Source organism: Priapulus caudatus, unplaced genomic scaffold, assembly GCF_000485595.1.
Source record: "Priapulus caudatus unplaced genomic scaffold, Priapulus_caudatus-5.0.1 Scaffold1021, whole genome shotgun sequence".
Lineage (NCBI taxonomy): Eukaryota > Metazoa > Priapulida > Priapulimorpha > Priapulimorphida > Priapulidae > Priapulus > Priapulus caudatus.
In genome coordinates, this window is record NW_014578082.1 from 62,001 (window position 1) to 73,354 (window position 11,354).

Consider the following 11,354-nt stretch of genomic DNA (forward strand, 5'->3'; position numbering starts at 1 on the left):
AGAAATCGAGGGCATAGCAGCCGATATCAGAATAGAAAGAGCAACAATATGTCCTCTAGTTCTCTACGAAGAAAAGAGCGTGTTCGCAGTGCGCCACCTATAACCGCCATGCTGTGCGGCGCTGCGCCTGTGCCGTCAACAAATGAGCGTGCACTCCTGCGGTGGCGACCAGCAGCAGCTGCAGCCTTGGAGTCAGCGCTGGAGCACGAAGTCTCTCAATGGTGGATGCAGCGGGGAGAGACACAGGCGTCCCTGGCAGAATAAATCGGAGGAATTCGCGCGAACTTCGTGCGTTACTTTCCGTACAGGCTGCCACTACGTCACCCGCTGCATCTGCCAAGAAGAGAGCCCGCCTGGCTACAGCTCACACCCCCACCTGGACAAGGTTCCTCGTTGCAGGCTCGCACTTCTTGCGACAGACCAATGCAGTCGCGGCCGCCATATTTGGGTGTTCTGCAGTGGCGAGAGCGGAACTGCAGCGCTCCGCCGCAAGTGGCGTGGCAAGCGCGCCAATCCTGCCAATCCTTCCAAATGCCATCGACTGACGAAACCCGGAAATTACGTCATATATTTGCTCGTATTATTTTGGGATATTTCTATGGTTAAATTAATTGGTGACCTTTGACTTGAAATGCTTAAATTAGGTACCTACAAGGAAAGTTTTAATTTAAACGTTTCGTGGCCGAGCTAGGCCACCATCAAAACTATAAGTCTTTTTTATAATAGATGCAGCGAAAAAGCATAACATATAATAAAAAAACCTACGTACGGAATTATATGCATATTAATTACATAAATTTTGTATAATATAGTTATGTCATTGAATCAGGGTTCGTTATTGCATGTATAAGTGTGTTGTTGTTATTATCTAGAAGTCTCACTAGGCAGAATTTGTAGCACTGGATATTTATTTAAGTCGGTTGATGGGTGTATACAGGATAATGCATACTGAGTAAACACAAGGACAGCGCCAGTTCACCGTTTATATTGTTATCCCACCGTTTCGTAACGTATAGTATCGTATCGTATCGCATTGTACTCGTTTTTCGCATGTGTATATTGGCAATCCATAGCGGTACAGAGGTTTGTACTATTATCCGTTCTGAGCGGTTGTCCAAAGCTTGTCTGAAATCAAAGTCCTCATCCGTATATACCTTCTACACTATTACCAAACTGGCGGCACTTACCCGGGCAGGAGTGCGTGTTGCATTTGGCTAGGTCCATGTTCGTTCCCGTGCAGTTCTTTCCGCTGTAGAACGGACCGACGCAATCGCGCTTGCGCATGTGCACGCCGCCGTTGCAGCTCGCGTTGCATTCCATCCAGTCCAGCCAGGTGCTCCATATTCCATCGACTGCAAAGAGAGACGTGATGCGTGAGCACATGTGAAGACCTACGACGTGGTACGCCAAGGAATGCGACGAACAATCACGTGATTTTTCAGCGAACGTGACGACCAGTAATGTGATACGTCATAGCACGTCACGACAATAATATTATACTTCATTAAACACGTTATACCCGAGCGCGCGTTCGCTGCTATGTAAAAGTAATTGGTTATTGTGCGATACTGTAAAATTACCGTGTAACTCCAAAGACATTAATAGAGAAAAAATGCTGTATTTCGTAAGCATAGTCCAACCGGTTATAAAACTGACAGAATATCCATTTTCAGATATAAGTTTATGTGGATATTTAGTGGTACAATATCTACCTTATATAACCGAGCGTCGTGTACTATGAGTGCTATAAATAAACGTAGCTCACCTGATTTGTTCCACAACCACGAAAAGAGAAAATTGAAGAAAAAATACCAATGGTAAAAATAAGAATTATAGAGTATGAAGTTTGATCAATGATTGTATGGGTGGCCCACCAGTCACGAATGACGTGGAGGCATTTTTCCATCACCGTGATATGCGATCTAGCTCAAGTCTGATGGATTTATCGACGATATGAATTCTGATAATCGAACGACAGTTACATGTGATACGATTGTCAACGTGCGCATGGCTATCATCGGGGAAAAATTCGTTAATGGTGAATGACAATTCGATTCTAGCCGATATGCGTGACGTCACTACTCTTGTGATGGCCTATGTGATGCGTGACGTCACTACTCTTGCGATGACCTATGTGATGCGTGACGTCACTACTCTTGCGATGGCCTATGTGATGCGTGACGTGTGAGGTGATCGCAGCGTGTGACGGGGATGCGGTCAGGGTGTCTCAGCGAGTTCTCATTAGCCAGTCGAATCTCGCGACTGACTGCCGGCGTGGCGCAATGCCCGCCATTCAGAGAGACTCGACTCAGATGCCCGATCAGAGAGCGCGCGCCCGTGTACGACCCGCGTGCGAATTTCGAGGCATAAGCAGTGTATCGTATCATATCGTATCGTATCGTAATTTATTTCGCACACGCGCATCGTACGTACGCGAAGCCCGCTCTTCGATCCGATGTGACGAGAGTGTGTGTAGTGACGCAGGCGCGGGCGGGTGCGGTGGGGAGACCAATGATTTATCAATGGTGAGAGGTGACGGCGCAAACGTACGCGATGGTGGGCAAGGATTCTCACGCAACTCAACGGAGAGACCGCACTGACAGACTGCCACGCGCCTCTCTGTCGCTCGCATCGGCGTCTCCCCCCCCCTTCTCTCAAAAACTCTCTCTCTCTCTCTCTCTCTCCTCTCTCTCTCTCCTCTCCCTCTCTCTCTCTCTCTCTCTCTCTCTCTCTCTCTCTCTCTCTCTCTCTCTCTCTCTCTCTCTCTCTCTCTCTCCATCTCTCTCTCTCTCTCCCTTTCTCTCTCTATCTTTTTCTCTCTCTCTCTCTTTCTATCTCTCTCTCTCTCTTCTCTCTCTCTCTCTCTCTCTCTCTCCTCTCTCTCTCTCTCTATCTCTCTCTCTCTCTCTTCTCTCTCTCTCTCTATCTCTCTCTCTCTCTCTCTCCTATCTCTCTCTCTCTCTCTCTCCTCTCTCTCTCTCTGCTCGCTTTCCCGACGAGAGAGCAGCGAGAGGCGAGCTCCAGGTGTCTCGCAAAACATGCACGGGACGTGAAAGAGAGCACAGCCGGATGAAGGGCGGGCTTCGTCTTAGACGACGACGTCTTATTTATGTCCAAAATGCTCGCGTATTTGACATTTTTTGAGTTAATTTCGACGTATTTTTGACGTTTTGAAGTATTTTTGAAGTATAGCTGAAGTTTCGGCATAGCAAGCGTTTGCCTGTGCGTCGCGTCTCGTATGTGAGAAATTGCCAATTTAGCCGTCGGTTGAAAGACTGCCGTATAGAAATAGTCTTAGAGTAGGAGTTGAACAATTTTATCTTGCGCATCGCAATTAGGATTTGGCGGTTTTGTCAAGCTATTTTCGAGGAATTTCGCAGCCGTAATCCGGCGATGGCTTAATTTCTCATCGTCCGTGCATTCAACTTCCAGCAAAGAATATTATTAGTGAGTGGGTTCAGCTGGAATCTAGATGTTCCCATGCGAAGGATATCAATGCTATGCGATCGTTGCATTACATAACCGATAAACTGTACGAAGAATGGAAAAGATAAATAGAAAAGATAATTCGTACTAGTAGTAGACTTTTGGCAGGCATCAACTTAAAACGTATCTATTCATGAATTAGACATGTGTTATTTAACGCATGTAATTCTCGAGTATAAAGTGACGAGCAGTCATGTGAGGAGGCGAGGCACAGCAAGGAAAGACGCCACACAGGTGGAGAGGTGGGCAGCACTCTCAACTAAAGAAGTGAAAACACTCTTCTTGCCTGTGCATCTCCACTGTGCATCAAACATTAGGTACGTTTGGTACCAGTTGCATGCAGGCAATCACACTTTTACGTATAGCGCAGCAGTAGTCGCAGCACCCGCTCGCATGCATAAAGTTTGAGAACAAGAGAACAATCTCTCTTGCTTAACTAGGATTTGTTTATTATGTCTTGGGTTTGTCGTGCCACAGCAAATAGGAGTTAAAGCCAGCATAAAGTTTCTAATGACCGTATAGGCTTAAATTTCTTCAGTGATATAGCATTCCTCGAGTGATATTCATCATCAGTGGATATACATATATGTATACATTTATACTATATACTATACATTTTAATTAATCATTTTTTAATGCTATAAATTATTGTACTGCTGCGATTTCTCGTGGTAAAAATTTTCAAATGTGGAAAGCAAATTCCAAACAATCATACATCTGTTGTAAAGAACATCTTTTTCATCACGATCAAATGATGATTGTCACAGCGGGTTGTGTGTGATTGGAGTGTGCAAAGGTTGCACGCGTGTCATTGGTGCGTGGTGTAGTACGGCACATGCGACACACGCAAGTACTCACCGGTTGAGTAACAATCCTACCGGTCGGCCTTGCGACCAACACGCTTCGTCGCCAAAACCGACGTCGCTGCGTGACCGACGTCCTATGTGTCCGACATTTTGCGACGTTGGATCCTGTTCCAACCAAACGACCGACGTGCCACTCCGCCATTGCGGCGGAATCGCCACCACGTACAACTAGTCGAAACACATGGATAAGACAATGTCGTGGACATCCCCCGTTGCGGGCGGATGCCACCAGGGGGAGGGGTAGGGGAAGGGGGAAACCACAGCGCATGCCAACACCACACACGGGGCCGAACATTCACGCGTTCGCAAACGCGCAAGGATTTGCTCGCAGCAACGTCCTGAAACATTAGCTCATGAAAATCCTTGCCCTTGACATGACCGCGCGAATGGAAAGATGAAAGAGAATGTAGAGAAGAAGTGTGAACAATAAAGAGAGAGAGAGGATGAAGACAGACGTAAATGGGGTGCCCGACTGTAATGTCAGAAAGGTGAGGTCGACCGACGAACTAATGGCCGCATCAACAGACAGCACTGAAGCCAAGCATTTATTTGTTCGCAATCGTCCAGTTGCCCTCTCTGCGGGCGCGCTCTGGCGAAACGGACAGACGAATGGTCGGCTGATCAGTCACATGTAAACACGCACACACACACACAGGCACACGCTCGTAAACAGAGCGATGACGTGTAGAAAGACACGATCGAGGTGTGTGAAGAAGAACGACACGAGAAGAAACAGAAGAATCACTCTCAACAACAGAAGAATTCTCACAACACGGAGCCACGCTGCGCGGCGACAGCTCCTGTGCACCAGAGACCGCCACCTCTGCCGCTCGCCATCACTCTACCGGCAACCAGCGGGTGACCAATCTCTGATTACCAGGAGGAGATCCGCAGAACAAGATGGCCGATACGTCTACACGCGCGCGCAGTATACACGCGCGCGTGTAGACGATCATTCCGCTCGCTAGAACTACGCACTGCACGCAAACGCACGCACGCGCACGCATACACGCGCCACTGAGAGCCACAACAGCCAACGTGTCTAGAGACGACAACGGCTGGCCTGCTGAGTGCTGCTCCACTCTTACCGGGGCAGAAGTGAGTGTTGCATTCCTGTATCTCCGTGTAGTTGCCCTTGCAGTCCTTGACAACGCCGTTGCACGTCCGGCTGCGGTTTCGCCCGCCGCCGCCACAGGTGGCGCTGCACTCGCTCCAGTCTTCCCAGTCGGACCACCCTGGTGGGGAGAAACCAAGGCGAGCTTAGACTTCACATCGTTGTGCGCTCGCGGAAAGGACGGGAGCTTGGTTAGGTCCACGTCTCCGCAGAGAGAAAGGGTTATCATAGATAGTAAGAATATAGTAAAGTGAATATATAGTAAAGTATATGATAGATATATTATGTAGAGTATAGTATAATTGTAGTACAGTATATAAGAGTATTAGTATAATATATAGTAAAGTCAATAAAATTATATAGTAAGAGTAGATTGAGTACGTGTGTCCGGGGAGAAAGAGCTAGAGTTGGTAACAAGTTCATGTTAAATGGAGCGATGGAGAAAAACTCTAGGATACTTCCCCGCGAGCAAAACCCTTGTCGTGGGCAACGCACCGCTAAGAAAGCTGTGACGCAATTCCGTATTGTGTATTAACTAACCTAATTAACCCTATATTTGTATTAGTTAACCCTAATTAATCATAATTAGTCTTAATTAATGATAGCAGGTGGCCCTACGTACGAGCGTAATGCGTGCCGACATGATCTCGCAAATGTTTGAATAAATCCCATCAGTAAAGAATATGTAAGACCGTCGAATACGACTCACATGCGCATTTGAAGCCAACGCACGGTCTCTCCTCCTTGCTTGATCCCTCACAGGTAGCGCCACCGCGCATTGGTGGCGGATTGTCGCACTCTCGCTTGCGCACCGACGTGCCGTTGTCGCATGTCACCGAGCAGGCGCCCCACTCTCCCCACGTGCCCCAGCCGCCGTTAACTGTCAACGCAGAGTGTCGCATGCTTGTCACAATCAAATGTCGCATGCTTGTCACAATCAAATGTCGCGTACTCGTTACGCTATGTACGGAATCGTCTTTTATTCGTACTTAATGAATCATTGATTACTATCCCTCGCGATGAGTGTATACTAACTAACGTGATAATTTTACATCAGCTTCTTTGGGCATGTAAATAAACACGTACTTGATATATGTACGTTTAGTTAGTAGAAATATGGTTAGGTAATTATACATTTAATTAACGTGTGGCATACTAACACCAAATCACACGAGTAAATGCGCGATAAGTTTTAGCGATTACACTCCGAAACGGTCAGTTATGCGAATCGCGTCATTTTCCCTGGAGCTGAACAAGTGAAATTTGATGGAAAACAAGGAGATTACTCTCCGTTGTCACCAGGAAATATTAGTAATGAACTTTACCCTTGCACTTGACTCCAACCGCTGTGCCGTTGATGCAAGAAGCTATGCGCCAACCGTTGTGTTCGCAGCTCTGTATAGTCCACTCGTCTCCCTTGCAGTTGACACCCTCCATGATGTAAGGAGTAATGCCCTCTCCATACTCAATGAACACTGCGGGGGAAAAAACATAATATTCCGCACGTAGTAATTGTTATATTTTTACGGCTTTCGCTAAAACTCCGTACGGAGACATATAGTCAGGAATTCCTCGATCGAAATATCGATACAGTCAACTCTTCAAATTCTCAGATATCAAATCAAATATCTCAAAAATCAATACTCAAAAATCAAAAATCAATATCGATACAGTCAACTCTTCAAATTCTCAGATATCAAATCAAATATCTCAAAAATCAAATATCTCAAAAATCAAATCAAAATCAAATTCTCAGATATCAAATCAAATATCGATACAGTCAACTCTTCAAACTCTTATACAGTCAACTCTTCAAATTCCGAAGCGAATGTCACGTTAAACCGGACGATTTTTCAAGTCCTGATACCATCTGAGACGTGAAAGATTCCCTTTTATAACCCTAACTTTACGGAAAACCGAACTAAATGGACGGTCCCGAGGCTGGGCGATATTGCGAGAGTTGGCTGTATAGAATATTATATAGATACACAATGATATCCATGACGTTTTGGAACAGAATCATAGTAGAACATGATACGTGAATATAATGAATGTGAAATGTTTTTTCCCATCCGGCAAGCCCAACAGCTGGGTTTGAAAAGAACACCCCGTACCGACTGCAAATTTGATCCCACATCAAACAAGTCCGGGCCAGACGCGCGCTACATGTTTGCAGTGTGAAGACGCGCTGCCTCTCTCTGCTTACCCTCGGCTTCACCAGGGAAGCCAAACTGCCTGCAGATGACGTTGGCGTCGGCCGAGTCCCAGCCGTTGCTGCACACCTTGCCCCAGTCACCGACGATGCTGTCGTAGACCTCCACGCGTCCCTCGCCGTACAGCTGTGTGTCACTGCTCAGTCTCACGGGACCTGCGTGTGACGTCGACGTGACATAAACCCGAAATATACCTTGAATAATCTTCCTAATACCTTGTGTGACATGCACGCGACATAAATCTGTGCGTGTTAATGAACGAATGTTCGCAGCTATGAGCCCTCTACGTATCTCTACATTATATTATTATCTACGCATCTATACATTATACTATTATCTACGTATTTCTACATGATATTATTATCTACGTATCTCTACATTATACTATTATCTACGTATCTCTACATTATACTATTATCTACGTATCTATACATTGTACTATTATCTACGTATATACATTGTACTATTATCTACGTATCTCTACATTATACTGTTATCTACGTATCTCTACATTATACTATTATCTACGTATTCTTACCTTATAACGCTGTGGAGTATCTATGTGACTTCTCCCTCTTACTAATAACGTGTGTGTAACTAAAGCTACGTGATCATCTGACTATATGTTACATATAGTTATATACGTCATATATGTTATATGACATATATACAGATTATACATATATATATGTCAAGTGTTATTTTTGACTACGTGTTAGGATCTTCGAGGCAAATGCCCATCCCCGGTGCCAAGCGAACAGAGTTCTGTAACAATATCTACATCAACATTTATAGTTAAACGGATGATGCTTCTAATTACTGTAGGTATAACCATGGCAGCACGTTGGCGTTGACGTGGTTAGTTAAATCATTTGGTGAAACGAATCGCGAATGCCGGTATAATGCAATGCGTCCCCACGACATCCGACCCTCAACTCTGCAACTTACTAAAGCAATCCACGGCCTTGCACTGCGTCTCTTGCTCCTGTCTACCTTTGCAGTTAGGGTCGGTGTCGATGATGCCGTCATTCGTGCACCTTCTCTCACGACTGCAGATGCCTTCTCCGCACGTGTTGAAGGTGGTGCAGTAGGACCAGCTAGTCCAGTGTGTCCAATCTGATGAATTTGATTACGATGAACGGATTAACGCTTTGACGATCTCGGTGTTTGTTGAAGTCATGTTTCGTAAAGAAACCATTTTTAAATACATATCATTATGATAATATAATGATACTATGAAATATATATAATTCTAACAACAATACTACAACAAAGTTAAGAAACATTAAGAGCACATGTACGAGTCAGCTTTCTGCGCTCCTAACTATGTATTCTAGATAAGTTGCTCTAATTATTATCAAATAAATACACGAATTAAAGATGCATTTCCGCAAACATTTTTGGGACAAACCACTGTAAAAACGTAAGTAAATAACTCACTACACTTTAACTGAACGTTAGCTTTGAAAATAAAACTGTAAAAATATGTATCAAGCCTATATTCGCTCAACGAAAAACAATTCGAAAAACGCGTTTCGCCGCGGTTCTGTATCATGGCGGCAAGAGTCGACGCAGGTAACCAGTACAGCCATATAACCAGGCCTGATATAACACATGTGTTATAGGATATATCTATGAGCACATGCTGCCTTCGTGACCTTCAGCGCTTGGCAGTACAGGGGGCCGCATAGCAACAAGAGACGCGTCACAATTACATCGCCGCAGAGCGGCAAAAGTAAACGCTGTTTGAAACATTCGATCCGACACTTTCATTTTGTAGTCTAAAAGCTTTGAATGAACGTATTCCTGAGCAATTTGTTACCTATCACACATATATAGGCAAGTACAAACGTTCAATGTTAAATGAATTCATTTTTTCCTGATTTTATGTTTGCCGTTTGAAAATTCGAGGCAGGGCACCTTTAACAAAGAATCTTCTTTATTATCAAATAAAGAATACTAGTAAAGGGAGGTGATGAATACATTCAGTGATTACGTGACAAATAGCAACGCCAGCGGGACATCGCAGCCGGGCTATACAGGAAGCAGCGTGCTTACAGGGACATTCCTTTCCGGCGTAGCACACCTCCGTCTCCGAGCTGAAGCCGCCACATGTGTCGTCTGGCAGGACCTTGGTCGGATTGGCCGGGTCGCGACAGACGCGCTCGCGCTTGTGGAACCCTTCGCTGCAGGACACGGAGCACGGTGTCCACGATGCCCACTCGGCCCAGGTCGGTAACCCTGCAAGAGGTCAGAGGTCAGTGACCGCTTACGTCATCAGTATCTGTACTATCAGCACCGACCTGTCTCTGTCGAGATCTGAGATGGGTTAGGGTTAGGGAGACAGGCGAAACATTAGCTTAATGCCTAGAAGTCGCCATTATTGCTATCTTTATCGTTTTTATCTTTTAAATTCTTTAAATTTAGTTAATTTATAAATAATTTTTTTTTCCAACCATTCGAACATTTATTCGTGTATCGATTTGTTTCTTCGTCTATTCGCCTGTCGGTGTCTTGGTTCGTCTGTCAGTCCGTTCGTCCGTCCGTCCATCCATCCATTCATTCAACTGTCCACATATCCATTTATTTGTCTAACAATGTATGCATTGAAATATTTATTATGTAACAATTCGTTGCACTCTCATTACCAGATGAATTCATTAATCATGTTTGGCTATGCATCAAGATTTAGTTTCAATCTAGCTTAATTTGAATTAATGCAGCCGGCATCCACATCTATATATCTCAATCAGGAGAGGGGCGGAAAAAAGAATTATTGCCCGGATATCTTAACTCGACGTGGCGTAAAAAGTCGAACAAAAAGTCACTGGGCAAACAAAAATGAACCGATACTTTTTCCGATATCATATAGCGAGATGGAAACCACGTCAGCGGGCTGATCGACGTAACTTCACGTACCTCGCTCCGCGCAATCGTCCGTCCTGCCGTTATCGCCCGGGCAGATGCAAAAGCTGTCTTCGCTGCCATAGCAACCGTCGATGCAGACGCCTCCGCTAGGACAACGCTGGCTAGCGCAATGGCTGAACGCCCTCTGTGTGCATTAATTGTTAAAACCGCGTTAATGAATAATTAACACGCTCGGCCAGTCGGTTTCTTGGAGTCATCTATAATTCAGTTTTAATCCGGTTAGTGGATGATTAGTCGATGGAATGTTGAATCGATTGTTATAGGCTCACGTAAATAAGAATATTTCCCTGTCAGCATAAATGCTAGCAACCATTAAGAGATCGCTGACACATATCGTGAGTCGGTCTAATGTTGACACGTTTTAATCTATGGCATGTTGTTTGTGTCATAATTCGATTTTTGTTTTATGGTTGATTTTATCGCATATAACATTCGATTTATCACATATAACATTCGATTTATCACATATAACATTCGATTTATCACATATAACATTCGATTTATCGCATATTATTTGATTCACGCATCGAATCATTCGATTCACGCATCGAATGATTCGATTCACGCATCGAATCATTCGATTCACGCATCGAATGATTCGATGCATCATTCGATGCGTGAATCAAATAATATGCGATAAATCGAATGTTATATGTGATAAATCGAATGTTATATGTGATAAATCGAATGTTATATGTGATAAATCGAATGTTATATGCGATAAAATCAACCATAAAACAAAAATCG

The 11,354-nt window shown here is 44.5% G+C and overlaps 1 protein-coding gene across 1 annotated transcript in view; it reads right to left on the bottom strand.

Moving 5' to 3' along the window:
* LOC106815007 (SCO-spondin-like) overlaps positions 1-11,354 on the bottom strand; it is a 48,695-nt gene that overhangs the window by 35,225 nt on the left and 2,116 nt on the right. Inside the window, exons 2-10 of the mRNA XM_014819416.1 lie at positions 10,599-10,731; positions 9,738-9,920; positions 8,628-8,795; positions 7,673-7,834; positions 6,792-6,941; positions 6,176-6,346; positions 5,441-5,587; positions 1,188-1,352; positions 377-541 (exon numbers count right to left, since the gene is read on the bottom strand). Of these exons, the coding sequence (XP_014674902.1) occupies positions 377-541; positions 1,188-1,352; positions 5,441-5,587; positions 6,176-6,346; positions 6,792-6,941; positions 7,673-7,834; positions 8,628-8,795; positions 9,738-9,920; positions 10,599-10,731 (1,444 nt within the window). The remainder of the gene's footprint in view (positions 1-376; positions 542-1,187; positions 1,353-5,440; positions 5,588-6,175; positions 6,347-6,791; positions 6,942-7,672; positions 7,835-8,627; positions 8,796-9,737; positions 9,921-10,598; positions 10,732-11,354) is intronic.